The 24,854-nt window shown below is 39.6% G+C and overlaps 1 protein-coding gene across 46 annotated transcripts in view; it reads right to left on the bottom strand.

The window, feature by feature from the left end:
• LOC139751952 (uncharacterized) overlaps positions 1-24,854 on the bottom strand; it is a 331,514-nt gene that overhangs the window by 213,430 nt on the left and 93,230 nt on the right. For 4 of the 46 annotated variants that reach the window (XR_011713450.1, XM_071667697.1, XM_071667686.1 and 1 more), the window contains one exon: positions 20,403-21,949. The exons of 40 other annotated variants lie outside the window; for them this stretch is intronic. Coding sequence is in view for 2 of the 6 variants with exons in the window: in XM_071667686.1 (XP_071523787.1) it covers positions 21,608-21,949 (342 nt within the window). In the remaining 4 variants the exon portion in view is untranslated. Of the gene's footprint in view, positions 1-1,222; positions 1,608-9,961; positions 10,271-20,402; positions 21,950-24,854 lie in introns of those variants that run through there. 2 more of the 46 variants (XR_011713452.1, XM_071667690.1) reach the window with 2 other exon arrangements.

The raw sequence follows: 24,854 nt of genomic DNA, 5'->3' as shown, positions 1-24,854 counted from the left end.
ATCTTTTGTGGTCTGCTGTATGGACTAACTTGGACCAAATACCCTACTTACAGTTACTTTAAAGGTCACAAACTGCTCCTCATAAATGTGAGAATACCAGTGATGTAGTTAGCACACTAATACATTTAATCCTAGAGATATTGTGAATAAACTGCTGTTAATATCCTAGGAATATTTTTGAATAAACTTGTCATTTTCCAAGGGATATTTTTGAATAACTTGATGTCATTATCCTGGGAATACTTTTGAATAAACTGTTGTCATTATCAAGGGGATGTCTTACAATGAACTGATGTCATTATCCTGTTGTCAGTGTTGCCATCAGGTTGTATATATCATACCATGCAAATATTTAGTTTTTCCAGAGATGGCCGTGCCTGGGGCATGTTTTACCTGTACCATGTTGGTCCTTAAAGGGGGAAAAAAAAAATGCATGCATGCACACATACACACATGCCCTTCAGACAGGTACCCATTTATCAACCAGCCCTAAAGGGTGGATGAACACCTGGGTTGAGCATCAGCTGCTTGCCATGTTCAGGATTCTAACTCATGCTGGTCCAACCCAGAGGTGTATGTGTGTATGCATGTGAAAGAATTTGTTTCTTTCAGAAAGTTTCACACAAACCTTACATTGTCCTTTTTTTTTTTCGAACAAATCAGCTTGAGATTTCCAATTAACCAAATACTATTTCATGTGTTCAAAATGCTTTAAATAAACCTAGATATCTGGATGTATACACAACCTTACTTAAACATTATGCTGTTTCATCTGCTTTCTTTTCTGACCCTAAAGCTCATTTTGTCATCACATTTTGATGGTGGAGGCCTAATCGACAGTTCATTGTTGTAGGTCCAAGTCTACTATATACTGTGCAATTAGACTGGGCAGTTTAAATTCAAGGAAGCTTTGTTTCTGTCTCCCTAAGGAGGTCCTGGAGTCTTACTACAGCATTCCTTATAACTGATGACATGCTGAACTACTGAGGAACCCTGATATTTATGTTATTTTTTAATGTGTCTTACAATATCTCTACTATTCACTAGATTTAATCAGCATATTCTGCCAAGTCTGTCATTATACCTAGGAATAATGTATGTATGCAGGTTAGGGACAAACAACAAAGATTCTCTTCTAGACATTACATACATACTAACATACAAAGACAAACACCTATGAAGCACGCAATCATAATACCATTTCCCATCTATTTGTACTTACAGAATTATTGGATTGGACTTCTGTAAAATTTTCAGCAGCAAAAATAAACTCCCCTTATTTCAGGTTTAAAGAAATGTTTATCGTGTAGTAAGTCTTCTCATAGACTTAGCATTCCATCACCAACTTTATTGTAGTTCTCACTGTGCCTCCTTTTAATATGATCTTTCAGGTTCCCATTTCGAGAACATCTATGATCACAATATGGGCATGCATATGGCTTCTCGCCTGTATGTGTCCGTATATGTCTTCTGAGGTCTTCATTTTGACGAAGGGTCTTGCCACAATATGGGCAGTAATACTTAGCCAGATATCTGAAGCAGGCACCCAGGGCACCGCCACCATGTCCGGCCATATTTCTGCCACAGCTCACGGTTCCCTGACCTACCTGCGATACCAAGAAAAGTCACATTGGTGGATGTAGGTTACCAAAAGTATTGTCACAGTGTACGCAAAAATGATGAGCACAATACCAAGATATAATGACCGCATGCATTAGCCTGAAAATCGCAATAATTATACCTTATTCTCTGGTCAAAGAGCTGGCAAAAATAAAAAGGGAATGCCGAGTGATTCTCAAAATCCTCTCAGGAGGCACATATTACCACACAAAAGAAAACAGTTTCATCTTCTTGGACCAAGGCACAGATGTTGTTGTTAATATCTTAGACACTGCAACCTATCTTTTAAAATGCAACAAAAAATGATGGTCACTTCTCCACAATTCAGAGGGAAAAATCCCTAGCGTTCACTTCTTTAGTACAGCACATGGCTATACTTCCTTTCTAATACCAGATAATGTTACTTGCATATTCAATTCTTCTACTTTCTTCATCTGCTTTCTGATACTTATCCATATCAAATTTGGACTTGAAAATAAAGTTTTCTTATGAACCTATACAAAAAGATAAATGAATGTTTGGATATATACTGTGTACACACACACACATATGCTGTTTTCCTGTGGGGAACGGTAGTGACAGGAATGGATGAAGGCAAGCAAGTATGAATATGTACATGTGTATATATGCATATGCGCATATGTGGACGTTTATGAATATATATGTGTATATGAGTTGATGGGCCATTCTTCGTGTGTTTCCTGACACTACCTTGCTGACGCAGGAAACCGATTATGTATAATAAAATTAATTTATGTATATATATGTATATATATACATATATGTGTGTATATATATATATATATATATATATATATATATATATATATATATATATTATCCCTGGGGATAGGGGAGAAAGAATACTTCCCACGTATTCCCTGCGTGTCGTAGAAGGCGACTAAAAGGGAAGGGAGCGGGTGGCTGGAAATCCTCCCCTCTCGTTTTTCTTTTTTTTTTTTTTCCAAAAGAAGGAAGAGAGAAGGGGGTCAGGTGAGGATATTCCCTCAAAAGCCCAGTCCTCTGTTCTTAACGCTACCTCGCTATCGCGGGAAATGGCGAATAGTATGAAAAAAAAAAAAAAAATATATATATATATTTATTTTATTTTTTTTGCCGGTCTCCCGCGTTTGCGAGGTAGCGCAAGGAAACAGACGAAAGAAATGGCCCAACCCACCCCCATACACATGTATATACATACGTCCACACACGCAAATATACATACCTACACAGCTTTCCATGGTTTACCCCAGACGCTTCACATGCCTTGATTCAATCCACTGACAGCACGTCAACCCCGGTATACCACATCGCTCCAATTCACTCTATTCCTTGCCCTCCTTTCACCCTCCTGCATGTTCAGGCCCCGATCACACAAAATCTTTTTCACTCCATCTTTCCACCTCCAATTTGGTTTCCCTCTTCTCCTCGTTCCCTCCACCTCCGACACATATATCCTCTTGGTCAATCTTTCCTCACTCATTCTCTCCATGTGACCAAGCCATTTCAAAACACCCTCTTCTGCTCTCTCAACCACGCTCTTTTTATTTCCACACATCTCTCTTACCCTTACGTTACTTACTCGATCAAACCACCTCACACCACACATTGTCCTCAAACATCTCATTTCCAGCACATCCATCCTCCTGCGCACAACTCTATCCATAGCCCACGCCTCGCAACCATACAACATTGTTGGAACCACTATTCCTTCAAACATACCCATTTTTGCTTTCCGAGATAATGTTCTCGACTTCCACACATTCTTCAAGGCCCCCAGGATTTTCGCCCCCTCCCCCACCCTATGATCCACTTCCGCTTCCATGGTTCCATCCGCTGCCAGATCCACTCCCAGATATCTAAAACACTTCACTTCCTCCAGTTTTTCTCCATTCAAACTCACCTCCCAATTGACTTGACCCTCAACCCTACTGTACCTAATAACCTTGCTCTTATTCACATTTACTCTTAACTTTCTTCTTCCACACACTTTTCCAAACTCAGTCACCAGCTTCTGCAGTTTTTCACATGAATCAGCCACCAGCTCTGTATCATCAGCGAACAACAACTGACTCACTTCCCAAGCTCTCTCATCCCCAACAGACTTCATACTTGCCCCTCTTTCCAAAACTCTTGCATTTACCTCCCTAACAACCCCATCCATAAACAAATTAAACAACCATGGAGACATCACACACCCCTGCCGCAAACCTACATTCACTGAGAACCAATCACTTTCCTCTCTTCCTACACGCACACATGCCTTACATCCTCGATAAAAACTTTTCACTGCTTCTAACAACTTTCCTCCCACACCATATATTCTTAATACCTTCCACAGAGCATCTCTATCAACTCTATCATATGCCTTCTCCAGATCCATAAATGCTACATACAAATCCATTTGCTTTTCTAAGTATTTCTCACATACATTCTTCAAAGCAAACACCTGATCCACACATCCTCTAACACTTCTGAAACCACACTGCTCTTCCCCAATCTGATGCTCTGTACATGCCTTCACCCTCTCAATCAATACCCTCCCATATAATTTACCAGGAATACTCAACAAACTTATACCTCTGTAATTTGAGCACTCACTCTTATCCCCTTTGCCTTTGTACAATGGCACTATGCACGCATTCCGCCAATCCTCAGGCACCTCACCATGAGTCATACATACATTAAATAACCTTACCAACCAGTCAACAATACAGTCAACCCCTTTTTTAATAAATTCCACTGCAATACCATCCAAACCTGCTGCCTTGCCGGCTTTCTTCATCTTCCGCAAAGCTTTCACTACCTCTTCTCTGTTTACCAAATCATTTTCCCTAACCCTCTCACTTTGCACACCACCTCGACCAAAACACCCTATATCTGCCACTCTATCATCAAACACATTCAACAAACCTTCAAAATACTCACTCCATCTCCTTCTCACATCACCACTACTTGTTATCACCTCCCCATTTGCGCCCTTCACTGAAGTTCCCATTTGCTCCCTTGTCTTACGCACTTTATTTACCTCCTTCCAGAACATCTTTTTATTCTCCCTAAAATTTAATGATACTCTCTCACCCCAACTCTCATTTGCCCTTTTTTTCACCTCTTGCACCTTTCTCTTGATCTCCTGTCTCTTTCTTTTATACATCTCCCACTCAATTGCATTTTTTCCCTGCAAAAATTGTCCAAATGCCTCTCTCTTCTCTTTCACTAATACTCTTACTTCTTCATCCCACCACTCACTACCCTTTCTAATCAACCCACCTCCCACTCTTCTCATGCCACAAGCATCTTTTGCGCAATCCATCACTGATTCCCTAAATACATCCCATTCCTCCCCCACTCCCCTTACTTCAATTGTTCTCACCTTTTTCCATTCTGTACTCAGTCTCTCCTGGTACTTCCTCACACAGGTCTCCTTCTCAAGCTCACTTACTCTCACCACCCTCTTCACCCCAACATTCACTCTTCTTTTCTGAAAACCCATACAAATCTTCACCTTAGCCTCCACAAGATAATGATCAGACATCCCTCCAGTTGCACCTCTCAGCACAGTAACATCCAAAAGTCTTTCTTTCGCACGCCTGTCAATTAACACGTAATCCAATAACGCTCTCAGGCCATCTCTCCTACTTACATAAGTATACTTATGTATATCTCGCTTTTTAAACCAGGTATTCCCAATCATCAGTCCTTTTTCAGCACATAAATCTACAAGCTCTTCACCATTTCCATTTACAACACTGAACACCCCATGTATACCAATTATTCCCTCAACTGCCACATTACTCACCTTTGCATTCAAATCACCCATCACTATGACCCGGTCTCGTGCATCAAAACCACTAACACACTCATTCAGCTGCTTCCAAAACACTTGCCTCTCTTGATCTTTCTTCTCATGCCCAGGTGCATATGCACCAATAATCACCCACCTCTCTCCATCAACTTTCAGTTTTACCCATATTAATCGAGAATTTACTTTCTTACACTCTATCACATACTCCCACAACTCCTGTTTCAGGAGTATTGCTACTCCTTCCCTTGCTCTTGTCCTCTCACTAACCCCTGACTTTACTCCCCAGACATTCCCAAACCACTCTTCCCCTTTACCCTTGAGCTTCGTTTCACTCAGAGCCAAAACATCCAGGTTCCTTTCCTCAAACATACTACCTATCTCTCCTTTTTTCACATCTTGGTTACATCCACACACATTTAGGCACCCCACTCTGAGCCTTCGAGGAGGATGAGCACTCCCCGCGTGACTCCTTCTTCTGTTTCCCATTTTTTATATATATATATATATGTGTGTGTGTGTGTAGGAGGTGGAGGGAACGAGGAGAAGTGGGAGACCAAACTGGAGGTGGAAAGATGGAGTGAAAAAGATTTTGTGTGATCGGGGCCTGAACATGCAGGAGGGTGAAAGGAGGGCAAGGAATAGAGTGAATTGGATCAATGTGGTATACCGGGGTTGACGTGCTGTCAGTGGATTGAATCAGGGCATGTGAAGCGTCTGGGGTAAACCATGGAAAGTTGTGTGGGGCCTGGATGTGGAAAGGGAGCTGTGGTTTCGGGCATTATTGCATGACAGTTAGAGACTGAGTGTGAACGAATGGGGCCTTTGTTGTCTTTTCCTAGTGCTACCTCGCACACATGAGGGGGGAGGGGGATGGTATTCCATGTGTGGCGAGGTGGCGATGGGAATGAATAAAGGCAGACAGTGTGAATTGTGTGCATGGGTATATATGTATGTGTCTGTGTGTGTATATATATGTGTACATTGAGATGTATAGGTAAGTATATTTGCGTGTGTGGACGTGTATGTATATACATTGTGTATGGGGGTGGGTTGGGCCATTTCTTTCGTCTGTTTCCTTGAGCTACCTCGCAAACGCGGGAGACAGCGACAAAGCAAAATAAATAAATAAAATAAAATATATATATCCTTCCTTCCTTCATACTATTCGCAATTTCCCGCGTTAGCAAGGTAGCATTAAGAACAGAGGACTGGGCCTTTGAGGGAATAGCCTCACCTGGTCCCCTTCTCAGTTCCTTCTTTTGGAAAATTAAAAAAAAAACGAGAGGGGGAGGATTTCCAGCCCCCCGCTCCCTTCCCTTTTAGTCGCCTTCTACGACACGCAGGGAATACGTGGGAAGTATTCTTTCTCCCCTATCCCCAGGGATAATATATATTATACTTAATTGCTGTTTCCCATGTCAGCGAGGTAGCACCAGGAAACAGATGAAGAATGGCCCATCCACTCATATACAAATATACTCAATGCACAATCTAATTTCTCAATTATAATAAAACCCAAATCTTTCACATTTGGACCACTTTCTATGGCACTTCTAAAGAATCTTCCCTTGATGCATAACTTATCTGCAAATATCTATTTGCTAAATTCCATTATGTTCACTTCTGCCCCTTCATAAACTGTCAGTTTTTTTTTAACATCCCAACAGATCAGTTTCTGACCCAATCATATTACTTTGGTGTAATCAATAAAGCTCCTTGCTATGCTTTCCTCTACTTCACAATGCTGATGTGTAATATCATTACAAAGAGTACTGAGACTTACACTTCGCTGTGGTATCCCAGAAAGGTCATCTTCCTCCTCAGACGTAGGGCTGTTTGCTACCACTTTCAACACTCTGTCAGTTAGAAACTCTCTAATCCACTTTTCTACCTTATCCTTAATGTTTAGCTCCTTTCTCTAACAAAATCCTATGATTTACTCTGTCAACAGCTTATGCAAAGTCAAGAAAAACCATCCATTCTTTTTTCTTAGATTAAATTTTCATATATTTCTTGTAATAAGAAAATAATTAGATCTTCTAACACATATCTATATTGGCCTTCATTTACGGGACTTTTTTTTATAAGACAGTTGAATGTCCTTTTATTGCTCCTTCAAAAACTTCTATTACATGTATAGTAGGGCTAATTAGTCAATTGGTCAGTGTTGTTTAAGTATCAATTTAGATCCTCCTTCGTATATCGGTATTACATTTCCCAATTCTTAAATATCTGCAATTTAGGTGTCATCCAGGCTTTGCCTCAATAATAACATCATTAGTTTTGCTATTGGTGTCTTTATCTTTTTGAGGAATATGACTGGAATTCCATTTGGTCCTGGAGATGAATTTTCTCTGAGCTCATCAATTGCCTTACTTCCTATATTTCAAAACCTACCAGCAAGTTTTCATCAAACTGGTGAAACTACTCATCTTCAAATTTCACCTCACATTTTGAGCTGAATATTGTTCTATATTCAATCAATATCCAGCCTATTTCCTTGAAGTCATTTTCGTATCTATCTCCTACCTTAAATGGTACAATCTGTTTCCTTGAAGTCATTTTCGTATCTATCTCCTACCTCAAATGGTCCAACCTGTTTCCTTGTTTTTTGCATTGTTCTTGTATGTAAAAAGTGCCTTTCCTTTTCCATGTTCTGTAGGACGTTTTCTTCATCAATTTTTCTTTTATGGGATATCAATATTTCTACATCTGTCTTCTCTTTCTCATCCATTTTTCTTTTTCTTACTTCTATTGTTATCCTCTTTTCAAGTTCAAAGGCTTTCTTATCATCATACTCAGTTTTCTGTCCTTAGGTATGGTCCATTCTGTGCTTATCTTTTTTCTTTTGTATATGTTCACTGTTTATTTGGCCTAATCTCTCTTAGCATATTTTTGTGTTTGTCACCAGACTTTTAATCTTCTCAACAATCTTTTTCCAGTTTGATCTGTGTGGTGAAAAGTTATATTACTCAAATCAATGTCTTTCATTACTGTAGATGTACTGTGTTCACAATCATTCATTTCCATATTACTGCTTTAAAGACTTCGATGATACGATCTATTTACTTCTACATCTAAGAAGAGTGCCATGTCATTTGTAAAAATAAGATCCACTGTGTTACACCCTTTTGTCAGTCTGTGGTATACCTTCACCAAGGTAATTGCATCAAATAAATAAATTTGTATTTTGAGCTGTTCTCATTCACCTGCTGACCTATTACTTTCCTCTGTAACTGTATCCACAACCTACTCCGCTTCCATGCCATTCGATAATATGGAATTCAAAAGTCACCAGTCCATATCATTACTGGGTCAGGTTTTTCTAATCCCTTCAAAGTTTCTTCAACTTTAAAAATTATTCTATCGTCATTTAGTCTTATTTTGGCGATTTGAATGACACTAAATGTATTATGCTTATAGCAGGGTTTTTCACTATGATCAGTTCACATTAATTGTAACTCATACTTGTTATCTGTTTTCCTTCTACCTTATTATGGACTTACAATGCTGTATGAGAGATGTGGTATGGCAGGGAATGCAAAGGGAATAAATTGTGGGGTTGCAGAATGAATGAAACAATACTTTGAGGTAATTTGGGCACGTGGAGAGAATGCAAGAATGGGAGATTACATGAAGAGTTCATGATAGTACAATTAAAAACATTGGTGTGAGAGGAAAATCACCTGTAACATGGGCAAATACAGTGGATGAATACAGGAGGGAGAGAAATAGTGAAAGAGTGTGTGAAATGGTGTATATAGGGAAACATGTAAGGACAGGGATAAGTGGAGACTTTTGCCAAGGCCTCCTGCTTTATGGGAGTTCCTGAGGGGTACAGGCATCAGAGATATTGCTCAGCCCCATGTTTAAATCTGGTTTTACCTGCACTGAACATTTCTTACTGTTCCAAGGTTCCCTCATTTTTCAATCTTTCATTGAGAGAGAGAGAGAGAGAGAGAGAGAGAGAGAGAGGAGAGAGAGAGGAGAGAGAGGAGAGAGAGAGAGAGAGAGAGAGAGAGAGAGAGAGAGAGAGAGAGAGAGAGAGAGAGAGAGAGAGAGAGAGAGATATTCTGGTAACAAAACTTTAGCAATAGTGCTTATAGGATCATACAGTATCGCTGGAACTCAAACCATGGCGAAATTTTCACTGTCCAAATTCACATCAACAATTACTGAATACCAATAACATCTCATTAGTGGATACTAAATTAAGCAGATCCAATCAAATTTCTTGATTCTCCTAATGAGATAAAACTTCAAGATTCAACTCTGTATGTACTTGCTAATGCAATCTGTTATCCAGCTCAGCAAAAATGCATGTATACACATATATCATGTGTATCCACACACACTCAAACATGCTCATGTGCATACTCACACATGCACACATAAATATAAACTTGGAAAAATAATTACAAGCAACTTAAAAAGATTCGGAAAAATAATCAAATGCAACTTAAAAGATTCCTTATATCTTCAAGTATCTGAGTTCTAAAGTAAGTCATGTGATTTCTTCTACGATGAGAACATTACCTCATTCAAAAGATATTAATAAGGCCTCCTCTGGTTTGTTCCTTGCCCAGGAACCTTTCCTGTATGATTATGCCTCCTCTTAACATGGTCTTTCAAATGACCTAACTGAGTGCTGCGGTGATCACAGAAAGGACAAGCATAAGGTTTCTCCCCTGTATGTGTCCTCAAATGTCTCCTGAGGTCTTCTAGTTGCCGGAAATTCTTGCCACAAACTGTGCAGTAGTACTTGGCAAGAATCCAGCGGTTAGACCAAGCAGCATGATTGTCTACGAACTTTTCTCTTCCACTGCTCACCAAGCCCTGCCCCACCTGTGACACCAAGAAAAGTATTGAAGAACAGGTACCTGACACTTTTTTTTTGCATTCAGCTTATTCCTTACATAGCAGAAAAAAAAAATCCCCAAAGAAATACATCTACTTATTTCTAAAGGTCCATTCCTTCAAATTATCCTATTAATTAATATAGCATGAACATCCTTTTATCTTAACCCCATCCATTACACAAATTCATACAGAAGAAAAATCCAATGCTGAAATTTGTGATGTTACATAAATAATCAATAATGAATTGTACTACAATCCATCCAAGAGAGTGAAAGCAATCACATGCATGAGCCAAGAAAGTCTTGAAATATTCTAGGAAAAATGAGTTAATTAGCCTAGAAATTGCATTTGCTTTTTTACAGCTACTCATAAAAATACCTGACACAAACGCAAACATAATCCACAGATTCAAATCATCCTTTGCAGATGATACCAAAACAAATTAGGAAATCTAATCACTAGAAGACAAAAGGAAACTACAGATTAATCCAGTATTCCAGTGAGCCAATGTCAAACCACACTCTTTTAATATAGATGAGATCCAACTATTCCATAAATATCCTTTATTTCTACATGTATTTCTTTCATTTCAAAATGGAATCAATGAAAAAAAATCTAATGCACCATCCATTTCCAATTCAATCAAATTTGTTATGGCTGTACTTCAAAATCCATAACACACAGTCCAAGTAATGTTTATCACAGTATCCATAAAGGCTGCAAATACTGTGTCTGTCTTGACTAGTAAACCGTTTCTTTACGAGAGATTTTGCTAGTTTTATGCAACATAAGCCCATGAATCTTGGGATTCTTTTTTTCCTTTAATTGTTTGGGAAATAATCAAGAATACTTTCCATTGATCTGCCTCTGATTGTCCATGCTGACAGTAAGCATGTTTTCAGTTTTCTAAACAATCCATTAAAAGGTGATGATCTTTTTTTCTCTGCATATCTGCCTAATTCCTCCCAAGGTTGAGCCTAAAAAATCATTTTGGTATTTACCTGACCACACGTCTGTTGGATATACTGATGTCATACTTACAGTTACTCAGCTTTATAAAAGAAAGGAACATTCCTTGCTCTACACACAATACTTGTGGGGAATGACTTGAATATCCAATACATCCTCTGAGACTGATTTTTTTGTGGGATACATTCTTTTATCAAGAGAAGAATTGAGTAATAACATAACGGGTATCACCATGGCCATTGTGCCCTTGTTAGATTTTACAGTTTGCTGTGACTGGTAAGAGGTGCTTTAACCACATACTTGCCTCTATGGAAATTTTCCCCTTGAAAACGCTCACAAAAATGATAAGCAAACACATAGCACCCTACAACAAGTTCAAATACTGAAGGAGCAGAGGAATATGTACATACAATACTTGATGTAATCATCTATTTGTTCTATATGGGATAGGAAATTTACACTCCTGGGACACCACTTCTTGATCCTTCTCCATTTTCATATAAAACTTCAATATGCTGTCTGCATTTACTATTCCCTAATTCTAATTATTCCATTCATCCACCAATATTACATTGTAAAGAGTACTTTACTTCTTTAAATATTTCTAACAAGTTTCTTGCTTAATTTCATAGTATGTCCTCTGTTCTATCCCTATATCTTTCTAAGAACTGTCCACTGTCAACATCATCAAACTGGTTTAAAAACTTAAAAGGCTGTGATCAGGTCACCCGTCAATCATCTCTTGTCCATAGTGGACAAATCTAAGGCCTCTAGCCTTTCCCTCTAACTCAGCTCTCTTAATTCTGGTATATTCATTCCTGTCCTCCTCTGGACCTTCTCTATTAACATTTTATGCTTCTTTAAGTGTGGTGATCAAACCTGAGAAGCTTAATCCAGTTTTGGCCTCAACAATTCATCATCCATATAAATGAATGTTATTCTAAAACTTGCCAGAAGACAGTCTTCCTCCTTTACTATTCACTTAATCAGGGACTATGGTAATAGGTTAGAAGCAATGGCAACCTACAAGTGTCTGTAACACACATATTCCCGCAAGATAATATTCATATTGTGGCCTTTTATTGTGTCACATCCACAATCTTTTTTTCTTTTATAACTTTTGCTTTGGATGAAATTCATCATCCACGTATTAGACCAACTTTGGGTTTTGTTTAGGTCCTACTGTGTGTTCATTCAATCCTCCATTCTTTTTACCTGCCTCATGACCTTGACATCATAAACAAATATGTTCAGTTAGGAGTACAGTCCCTTTGGTAAGTCTGAATGATTTACACCAAGAAATGGTCCCAAGACAGAACCCTGAGGCATGCCACATGGGACTTCAATCATTTCGAGTAGGCTCGCCAGACATGAGTGCTGTGCTCCCTTCCAAGATGATGATCTATCCACCCAAATAGTCTTCCCCTTATTCCTTCCTTGAGATCCAGCTATCTTAATATCCTCCTATGTGCCACTATTCCACATCAACTGCCTTCTGAAAGTCCAGACCCTAATGCGGGAGACAGCAAAATAAAAATTAAAAAATATATATATATATATATATATATATATATATATATATATATATATATATATATATATATATATATATATATTTTTTTCAAACTATTCGCCATTTCCCACATTAGCGAGGTAGCGTTAAGAACAGAGGACTGGGCCTTTGAGGGAATACCCTCACCTGGCCCCCTTCTCTGTTCCTTCTTTTGGAAAATTAAAAAAAAAAAGCGAGAGGGGAGGATTTCCAGCCCCCCGCTCCCTCCCCTTTTAGTCGCCTTCTACGACACGCAGGAAATACATGGGAAGTATTCTTTCTCCCCTATCCCCAGGGATAATATATATATATATATATATATATATATATATATATATATATATATATATATATATATATATATATACCTCGCAAACGCGGGAGACAGCGACAATAAAAAAAAAATATATATATATATATATATATATATATATATATATATATATATATATATATATATATATATATATATATATATCCACTTCCGCTTCCATGGCTCCATCCGCTGCCAGATCCACTCCCAGATATCTAAAACACTTCACCTCCTCCAGCCTTTCTCCATTCAAACTCACCTCCCAATTGACTTGACCCTCAACCCCACTGTACCTAATATATTAACCTTGCTCTTATTCACATTTACTCCTAACTTTCTTCTTCCACACACTTTACCAAACTCAGTCACCAGCTTCTGCAGTTTCTCACATGAATCAGCCACCAGCGCTGCATCATCAGCGAACAACAACTGACTCACTTCCCAAGCTCTCTCATCCCCAACAGACTTCATACTTGCCCCTCTTTCCAAAACTCTTGCATTTACCTCCCTAACAACCCCATCCATAAACAAATTAAACAACCATGGAGACATCACACACCCCTGCCGCAAACCTACATTCACTGAGAACCAATCACTTTCCTCTCTTCCTACACGTACACATGCCTTACATCCTCGATAAAAAGCTTTTCACTGCTTCTAACAACTTTCCTCCCACACCATATATTCTTAATACCTTCCACAGAGCATCTCTATCAACTCTATCATATGCCTTCTCCAGATCCATAAATGCCACATACAAATCCATTTGCTTTTCTAAGTATTTCTCACATACATTCTTCAAAGCAAACACCTGATCCACACATCCTCTACCACTTCTGAAACCACACTGCTCTTCCCCAATCTGATGCTCTGTACATGCCTTCACCCTCTCAATCAACACCCTCCCATATAATTTACCAGGAACACTCAACAAACTTATACCTCTGTAATTTGAGCACTCACTCTTATCCCCTTTGCCTTTGTACAATGGCACTATGCACGCATTCCGCCAATCCTCAGGCACCTCACCATGAGTCATACATACATTAAATAACCTTACCAACCAGTCAACAATACAGTCACCCCCTTTTTTCATAAATTCCACTGCAATACCATCCAAACCTGCTGCCTTGCCGGCTTTCATCTTCCGCAAAGCTTTCACTACCTCTTCTCTGTTTACCAAATCATTTTCCCTAACCCTCTGGATCATAGGGTGGGGGAGGGGGCGAAAATTCTGGGGGCCTTGAAGAATGTGTGGAAGTCGAGAACATTATCTCGGAAAGCAAAAATGGGTATGTTTGAAGGAATAGTGGTTCCAACAATGTTGTATGGTTGCGAGGCGTGGGCTATGGATAGAGTTGTGCGCAGGAGGATGGATGTGCTGGAAATGAGATGTTTGAGGACAATGTGTGGTGTGAGGTGGTTTGATCGAGTGAGTAACGTAAGGGTAAGAGAGATGTGTGGAAATAAAAGGAGCGTGGTTGAGAGAGCAGAAGAGGGTGTTTTGAAGTGGTTTGGGCACATGGAGTGAATGAGTGAGGAAAGATTGACCAAGAGGATATATGTGTCGGAGGTGGAGGGAACGAGGAGAAGAGGGAGACCAAATTGGAGGTGGAAAGATGGAGTGAAAAAGATTTTGTGTGATCGGGGCCTGAACATGCAGGAGGGTGAAAGGAGGGCAAGGAATAGAGTGAATTGGAGCGATGTGGTATACCGGGGTTGACGTGCTGTCAGTGGATTGAATCAAGGCATGTGAAGCGTCTGGGGTAAACCATGGAAAGTTGTGTAGGTGTGTATATTTGCATGTGTGGACGTATGTATATACATGTGTATGGGGGGGGGGGCATTTCTTTCGTCTGTTTCCTTGCGCTACCTCGCAAACGCGGGAGACAGCGACAAAGTATAATAAAAAAAAAAATAATATATATATATATATATATATATATATATATAATTTTCCTATGAGTCCACGGGGAAAATGAAACACGGAAAGCTCCCAAGTGCACCCTCGTGCAACAATCACACCATCAGGGGAGACACAAGAGAGAAATATAACAGTACTGGCTTCGTCTCTTCGATATATATCAACTGATTATTATATTTCTCTCCTGTGTCTCCCCCGCCGATGTGACCACCACACGAAAGTGCACTTGGGAACCTCTCATATATATATACCCACTTACACATGTAAATACATACATGTCCACACACGCACATATACATACCTATACATCTCAACGTATACATATATATATATATATACACATACAGACATATACATGTATACAAATGTACATAATTCATACTGTCTGCCCTCATTCATTCCCGTTGCCATCCCGCCACACATGAAATGAAAACCCCCTCCCCTTGCATGTGTGCGAGGCTGCGCTAGGAAAAGACAACAAGGGCCACATTTGTTCACACTCAGTCTCTAGCTGTCAAGTATAATGCACTGAAACCACAGCTCCCTTTCCACATCCAGGCCCCACAAAACTTTCCATGGTTTACCCCAGACGCTTCACATGCCCCGGTTCAATCCAATGACAGCATGTCAACCCCGGTACACTACATCGTTCCAATTCACTCTATTCCTTGCCAGCTTTCACCCTCCTGCATGCTCAGGCCCCCATCACTCAAAATCTTTTTCACTCCATCTTTCCACCTCCAATTTGGTCTACCACTTCTCCTCGTTCCCTCCACCTCTGACACATATATCCTCTTTGTCAATCTTTCCTCACTCATTCTCTCCATGTGACCAAACCACTTCAAAACACCCTCTTCTGCTCTCTCAACCACACTCTTTATTACCACACATCTCTCTTACCCTTTCATTACTTACTTGATCAAACCACCTCACACCACATATTGTCCTCAAACATCCCATTTCCAGCACATCCACCCTCCTCTGCAAAACTCTATCTATAGCCCATGCCTCGCAACCATATGACATTGTTGGAACCACTATTCCTTCAAACATACCCATTTTTGCTTTCCAAGATAACGTTCTCGACTTCCACACATTTTCAACGCTCCCAGAACTTTTGCCCCCTCCCTCACCCTATGATTCACTTCCGCTTCCATGGAATATATATATTCCTATGAGTCCACGGAAAAAATGAAACACGATAAGTTCCGAAGTGCACTTTCATGTAATAATCACATCATCAGGGGAGATACAAGAAAGAAATATAAGTCAGTTGATATACAATGAAAAGACGTAGCTAGGACGCCATTTGGTAAACAAGTGATTGTCTTGGACAATCACTTGTGTTAATTGGTAGGTAGTCTTGTATCCCTTTATATCCCTTCCCTTTGAAGCCTTTAGACTGATTATGTGCTCTTAAACTGACAATTTACTCATAATGAATTTAAAGAAATGTTTAGAATTTCCTCCTGCCTTGTTCACAAAATTCTTTTATCTTTTTTCCTCCTTTCTCAAATTGCAATACTTAATACTTGCTCTCTTAAGCCTGTAAAAACTTGGTTGTTTTGCCACCTATATCTCCACACCATGACCCTAAGCTCTTTTGTTCTGAAATCCTCTATTGAACATTTCACTTTTCTAAATTTCTCCTGTATTAACAGCAAATGGTACCCATGTTCCTCCTATTTCATTGCAAATCATACAGAATCTACCATAATAATGATCTATATCATGGCTATAAAACTCAGTTCCCCAAAGAAAATCTTTAGGTCTGTGTAGTTTTCATGACAGTGTCTCCTCTTTGATCTTTTTATTACGTCCTTATTTACCATATGACTACCCAAACATAAAATCATTTTTCCAACTGGAGTATGACATCTGATACTCCATGCTATTATGCAAAAAAAAATATCTAATCATGATGGTGTATCAACCTCTCTAATTGTCGCATGCTCACTGACATGTTGATTCAGGAAATTTTCCAGTATAAGCTCAAAGAACTTGTTTCCATACCTATCTGTCTATTGCCATGAAAATACAAATTCTCTCAATCTACCTTCTTACGAATGAATTAAACTCCTAAATCCAATCCCTTCCTGCAGCAGTTTTAACATGCTGGGTAAACTCTACAAAAGAGATTCTTAAATATTCTGTATCTCAAGTTTATCATTACAATTAAGCAGAACATAAATTCTAAATAAAATGATATACAACTAAAACGGTTGATACATTACTTACATCTGCTAAGTGCCCTTTAACTTACAGAATGCCACTGCCAAGCATATGACATACTTCATGAGTATTTTTTGGCAATCATAAGAGATATGTGGTATTTCTAATCGTGATATTGTCACATATATACATATCTACTATGGAATTTCATTTATATCCATTATCTTGTGACACAACACATAGCAACAAATCAGGCTGTAGCATCTGGAAACAATGTATGGACTACCACTACAAGCACTGCTGGCATGTACATGGCTTTACCATCTCCAGAGATTATGTAAATTTCTGCTTCAAGTACTATCCTAATTGTTCCTTCATTTCTATTTTTCATACTGGCCCACTAATTGATATACTGACACTGTACCAGGAACAACCTAACTTGCTCACATCCACTCTCCAGTTGTCATGTATAATGCAATGAAACCAGTCCCCATACTCAGCCAAACCCCAACCCATTATATGGTTTGCCCTGACCACTTCATATGCCCTAATTCAGCTCAATGACATCATTCTAAGTTGCTCTACCCTACGTAGGTCTCTCAACCTATATGAAGTTCTGGCCCTAAAAACTCAAAGCTTCTTTCATTCCATCTTACTCTCTCCCATGCTCCATTCACTTCTAACATGAATATCCTCTCAGCCTCACTTTGCTTATCCTCTCCATATAATCACACCATTCCAAAATCCCCTGGTCTGCTCTAACAATCATACTCTGCTCATCATCACATATCACTCTTAACCCCAAAATTCCTTATACAATCAAGCCATTTCACTTCACACTTTGTCCTAGGGCATCATGGGTTTATCATGCCATCATATCAATCTTTACCCTTACAGTGAACTACCCTTCCAAGCATTCCTCTCTGCACCCAAAACTTCTGCCCAGTCTTCAATCCTATGATTCACTTCACCTCCCATAGTTCCACCATCATCTCCACTCACAAAGCAGTTAACATCCAAGATCCCATTCAAACAAACTTGTCTCTTTTCAACCTTCTCCTTTCATAAACCTTCCAAAACTAGGAATAGCATCTACTGCAAATTTTCTCTCAAGTCCACCACTAGGGGCATTTATCTGTGTAACTGTTCTGGGTCAATAAAATTCAGTGAAGATTTATAATCAATAAACACCAGAAAGCAATCCTTTCCTTTAAAAACTCATTTCATAATGAAACTTTACATCATTCCTAACTGAAAGGGTCCCCATCCCTTTGTTTCTCATTCTCTCCTTGTTTGACATGTAAATCTCTGGACAGACTAGTTCTTTTAAGTAACATTGTGTCCACAATTCCCACAATATCAGGTTTGCTTTCCCTACTTCAGTCCTCCAACTCCAGCATATATCATTTCAAGCAATCTGCTTTTACAAAAAATTTGCTCATTAAATGATACAAGTCTCGGAAATTAAAAGTTTTGTCATTATATTGGGGTGAATATATTACATATTTGATATCCTGAAGTTCTTGAAGGCTAGGCATTGAAAATAAAGATAAAAGCTATCAGTCTATACTGAGAGGCAAATGCATACACACAACAGGTTGTATCTGAACCCTGGGTGGGGCATTCAGCTACCTTAGCCACAAAAAGGTTAAAAACAAAAGCCATAAGTTAACTTGAGTTTTGTTCTGATATACAGATATATTTGTCACAGTTACCAAGATGGCATACCCTTGAGTTGCCAATGGTGACAGAGTAACTATGTGACACAGGAGCTTATAGTAGTGGGGGCATACAAGCAGCCAGCTCTTGGGGGGGAAAAACCAAAGTAATACCTACAGTTGACGGAAAGTGAACCAACATTGCAGCATGCGGCAAGAGTGTCAAGTTTTGAAGTTACCTTCCAAAAGTTTGTAAGTCTTACTGCTTTTGACTGAACACTGTCAAGTATGGATGCAAAGCAGTGCTCCATACAAAAAGGATCACTCCTTTGTATAAAAAGAGCAACAGTTCAGAACAAAAATTTCGACATCTTAATAGGACTCATTTTATCAGGAGACTTAGCTAAGATACTGTGGATGTTAAAATAATACAAAGTATGCTTACTAAGTCAAGAGGAAGAATTACAGAATCACCAAAGGAGAGAGGAAAATTATGAGGGATTTTTGACTGACATGGGTAGAAACTAGGTCTTGGAGACATTAAACTTAACCAGATTTCATTTAACCCAGTGGGACATCCTATCTAAGTCTGCTTTTATTTGAGGAAACTGTGAGAGAAGGAGCAGAAGCAGACTTCAAGGATGTGGAGGCATGCAGCATTAATTTGTTAGCATATGACTGCATTTGGTGATATGCGGAAAAATGGAAATCTTTGATAAAGAGGAGAAAAGGGGTACGAGACAGGACTGAACCTTGAGGGCACTGCAATTGATGTAGAAAGGGGGATTGGCTGATCTTCAACAAACACTGATAGATCGGCCAGGGAGGTTGCCAGATATGAGGAAGCATAGAGAAGCATAGGAAGCATAGTGGGGGGCTTAGAGATGAGACCTTTGATATATAACAAGTGTAACTATATAATATTTCCCTAAAATCTTTCAGAGTTGAAACCCATACATCAGTAGGATAGGAAAGAATAATGCCCATGTATTTTGCCTTAGAGGCCATACTAGTGATCAGAGAGAAGACTGCGAGATTCAAAATGTCTGAGGGTATGGGAGGTGAGGGGGGAATCAAAGACTTTGGAAAAAGTTGTCAAATCAACAACAAGATAGTTTGAAAAAGTTATAGTTTTTAAACAGTAATGGAACAGATGAGCAAGCGCAGTCTCAGAGAGATTTCAGCCATTCCCAGAAACCTAGTTCCTTTGCACATTATCAAAAGCTGTGAAAGATCTCTAGACACTCTGTGAATCAGCAATTCAGATAATGTCCATACATTTATCATAGCCCATAATTTTTCAGTTTTCATTCAATCAATTAATTACAAAGTACCTCCAAAATCATCTATTCTGTAAAATTACTATACCTAATAGGTGCCGACCCAAAATTCATAACAGAAATGTTCACTTTAACTTCTTGCTCGATATTTCCAGAGAAATTAATGAAAGCCTTTTTGACAGAGCACATTTCAAAACTGGAAAAATCCATACTTCATTAAAATATAACAGGTATAGAACACACAATGAGTTTTGCTTTAAGTTTTTATTACAAAAAAATCAAATATAAAATTAAAACTTTAAATTCATAAAATACCTTTCTATTATCAATGAGACACCATTGGCAAAAAGGGAAGTTAAATAAAATGCAATGATACAACTTTGTCCTCACAGGTGAAAAATAAATAATTGGCCAGAAAATACAAACCATATATATGAGCAATTTTCAAGATTCTATTAAAAGAAAATCAATTCCAGAATATACATAATGAAATTCTAGGAATTGATAATCGAAAGTTTAATCGAATTTTAGGTTCTATTAAATGTCCTGTCACACAATGTTTCTTTGACTGGCAGATAAAAATGGAGTAACTGCATGGAGAATTACATTCCCCAAGTTATATCACTTTTACATGTTATATGATCCATTACCAATGGCTATAGCTTTTTCATGAATCAATAACTGATGACGTTATGTATTTACACAACATGAACAACCAGAATAAGGCTAATATCATATACTGCCCAGAAGCACAGATCAGACTGATGATGTCACGTTGCTTATTGCTTTGTAAATCAAATGGCCACAGAGAGCTTTAAAAAATAAACAAGAGCAAAGCTCAATTTTACGATCAATCTCCAGAACAGTAATCGTCGTTGGCAAATAAAACCTGTTCATGTCAACCACTTTTCTGACCTTTCACAGCATATCTCATGACTGATCACAGTTGTTCATTGGCAACGAAATCATAAAATGAGTCGCCTTTTGATGAACTTAAAACAATAACCAGTCTCCTATCCAGAATACCAGTAGCTTTACTCCAGAAAGTTTAGAATTCATACATACTTATAAAAAATCAACTTATTACTACTGCAAGCATGACCCAATTGAATACCTACAACAGAACCTTAAATATTCTATGTTTATTCTTCAAGTGTGTTTGTAGATTGTCCTTTCGTGAGAACCTCTGTGAACAAACAGTACACACGAAAGGCTTCTCCCCAGTGTGAGCAAATGTGTGCCGACTCCACTTCCATTTGTCCAGGAAGAGCTTGGCACAAAACGGGCAAGAGTATTTAGCAGCGCCCCGTCGTGCTCGTTTCTTCTGCAGGGAAAGATGCCAAGGTTTGTTGAGATATATATCTTTAACTTGGAATGCACAACTAAGTACTTCCATTCAATATCGTCTACCGAGAGAGACCAGCGTACTGAACACAAACATCAGCAACATGATTTTAAAAGTGAACCTTAAATATCCTATGCTTATCCTTCATGTGAGTCTGGAGATTGTCTTTACGAGAGAACCTTCGTGCACAAACACTACAAGTAAATGGCTTCTCGCCAGTGTGGGCATAAATGTGCCGACTCCACTTTGATTTGTCCAGGAAGAGTTTAGCACAGAAAGGGCAAGTGTAATTTGCAGTGCCTCTCCGTGCTCTGTTTTTCTGTGGGGACCTCGACTGTGTCCCAGAACCCCCTATGCGACTTGACTGGGGGCTGCGAATGGGAAGCGAGTCCTCATCTTCCCCCCCTGCTACCCCCATCACCACCTCCACTGCGGCCTGCAACTCGCCATCCTATAAAGAAACACCAGCAATCAGAAGCAAGGCTCAAGCCATCATCTGGCAAGCCGCGTCTTACACTGACTACACCTACAAGGCAACCAAGTCTCTCAAGTGTATAAAGAAAAAGCTTCCAGAGATTTCCAAGATTACTACAAGCTAAGGGTGCATCACCTTACATTCATTCCAAGGCCTTCAATAGTCTAAATCAACCCCTAAATTCTCACAATCTTAAGATTTATGCTTTTTCCTAATGGGACTATACTATGGTCAAAGTGCCTAGAAATCTAAACAAGACTGATTAAAGTCTGAATAATGAAAACTGATTAATTTCCATGAGTTTCAGAGTACAGTAAGACTTTTGATTCCAAGCTGATAATCACAAGAAAAATTAAACTCCCAAATGCTTTCGTGCATTACATCTTCATGGAACAAGATATGTACCCTGAAGATGTAATTTCACTTTTCCTTCAGGTTATCAACAAACACTTAGATCACATGCATTACAGTGATTTAACTCTCTCTCTCTCTCTCTCTCTCTCTCTCTCTCTCTCTCTCTCTCTCTCTCTCTCTCTCTCTCCCTCTAATATTTTTCCTCACACTTTGTCAGTCTCCCACGATAGCGAGGTAGCGCAAGGAAACAGACGAAAGAATGGCCCAACCCACCCACATACACATGTATATACATACACGTCCACACGTGCACATATACATGCCTATACATCTCAACGTATACATATATATACACACACAGACATATATATATATATACACATGTACATATTGATACCTGCTGCCCTAAGCCATTCCCGTCGCCACCCCGCCACACATGAAATGAAAACTCCCTCCCCCCACATGTGCGCGAGGTAGGGCTAGGAACAGACAACAAAGGCCACATTCGTCCACACTCAGACTCTAGCTGTCATGTGTAATGCACCAAAACCACAGCTCCCTTTCCACATCCAGGCCCCACAAAACTTTCCATGGTTTACCCCAGACGCTTCACATGCCCTGGTTCAATCCATTGACAACACATCAACCCCGGTATACCACACCGTTCCAATTCACTCTATCCCTTGCCTGCCTGTCACCCTCCTGCATGTTCAGGCCCCGATCACTCAAATTCTTTTTCACTCCATCTTTCCACCTCCAATTTGGTCTCCCTCTTCTCCTCGTTCCCTCCACCTCTGAAACATATATCCTCTTTGTCAATCTTTCCTCACTCATTCTCTCCGTGTGACCAAACCATTTCAAAACACCCACCCTCCTCTGCTCTCTCAACCACACTCTTTTTATTACCACACATCTCTCTTACCCTTTCATTACCACTTCACACCACATATTGTCCTCAAACATCTCATTTCCAGCACATCCACCCTCCTCCGCACAACTCTATCTATAGCCCACGCCTCGCAACCATATAACATTGTTGGAACCACTATTCCTCAAACATACCCATTTTCGCTGTCTGAGATAACATTCTCGCCTTCCACACATTCTTCAACGCTCCCAGAACTTTCGCCCCCTCCCACGCCCTATGACTCACTTCCACTTTCATGGTTCCATCCAGTGCCAAATCCACTCCCAGATATCTAAAACACTTCACTTCCTCCAGTTTTTCTCCATTCAAAGTTACCTCCTTATTGACTTGTCCCTCAACCCTACTGTACCTAATAACCTTCCTCTTATTCACATTTACTCTCAGCTTTCTTCTTTCACATACTTTACCAAACTCAAGTCACCAGCTTCTGCAGTTTCTCACCCGAATCAGCCACCAGCGCTGTATCATCAGCGTACAACAACTGACTCACTTCCCAAGCTCTTTCATCCACAACAGACTGCAGAGTTGCCCCTCTTTCCAAAACTCTTGCATTCACCTCCCTAACAACCCCATCCATAAACAAATTAAACAACCATGGTTTCTAGCCTCCTGTTCCCGTTTTGGAGAGAGGGGCAAGTATGCAGTCTGTTGGGGATGAGAGTGATTGGGAAATGAGTCAGTTGGTGTTCGTTGAAGATACAGCACTGGTGGCTAATTCGGATGAGAAACTGCAGAAGTTGATGACTGAGTTTGGTAGAGTGTGCGAAAGAAGAAAGCTGAGAGTAAATGTGAATACGAGCAAGGTTGTTAGGTTCAGTAGGTTTGAGGGACAAGTAAATTGGGAGGTAAGTTTGTGGTGAAAAAATTGGAGGAAGTGAAATGTTTTAGATATCTGGGAGTGGATTTGGCAGCAGATGGAACCATGGAAGCGGAAGTGAGTACAGGGTGGGGGAGAAGGTGAAGGTTCTGGGAGCGTTGAAGAATGTGTGGAAGGCAAGAACGTTATCTCGGAAAGAAAATATGGGTATGTTTGAAGGAACAGTGGTTCCAAAAATGTTATATGGTTGTGAGGAATGGGCGATAGATAGGGTTGTGCGGAGGAGGGTGGATGCATGGGAAATGAGATGTTTGAGGACAATATGTGGAGAGAGGTGGTTTGATCGAGTAATTAAATGAAAGGGCAGAAAGTTGTGTGGTAATAAATAAAGCATGGTTGAGAACAGAAGAGGGTGTATTGAAATGGTTTGGTCACATGGAGAGAATGAGTGAGGAAAGATAGACAAAGAGGATATATGTGTCAGAGATGGAGGGAATGAGGAGAAGTGAGACCAAATTGGAGGTGGAAGGATGGAGTGAAAAAGATTTTGAGTGATCAGGGCCTGAACATACAGGAGGGTGAAAGGCGTGCAAGGAACAGAGTGAATTGGATCGATGTGGTATACCGGGGTTAACGTGCTCTCAATGGATTGAATCAGGGCATGTGAAGCGTCTGGAGTAAACCATGGAAAGTTCTGTAGGGCCTGGATGTGGAAAGGGAGCTGTGGTTTTGGGAATTATTACATGACAGCTAGAGACTGAGTGTGAAAGAATGGGGCCTTT

Source organism: Panulirus ornatus, chromosome 12 (genome assembly GCF_036320965.1).
Source record: "Panulirus ornatus isolate Po-2019 chromosome 12, ASM3632096v1, whole genome shotgun sequence".
Taxonomy (NCBI): Eukaryota; Metazoa; Arthropoda; class Malacostraca; order Decapoda; family Palinuridae; genus Panulirus; species Panulirus ornatus.
This window is presented reverse-complemented; position numbering and strand designations above follow the sequence as displayed.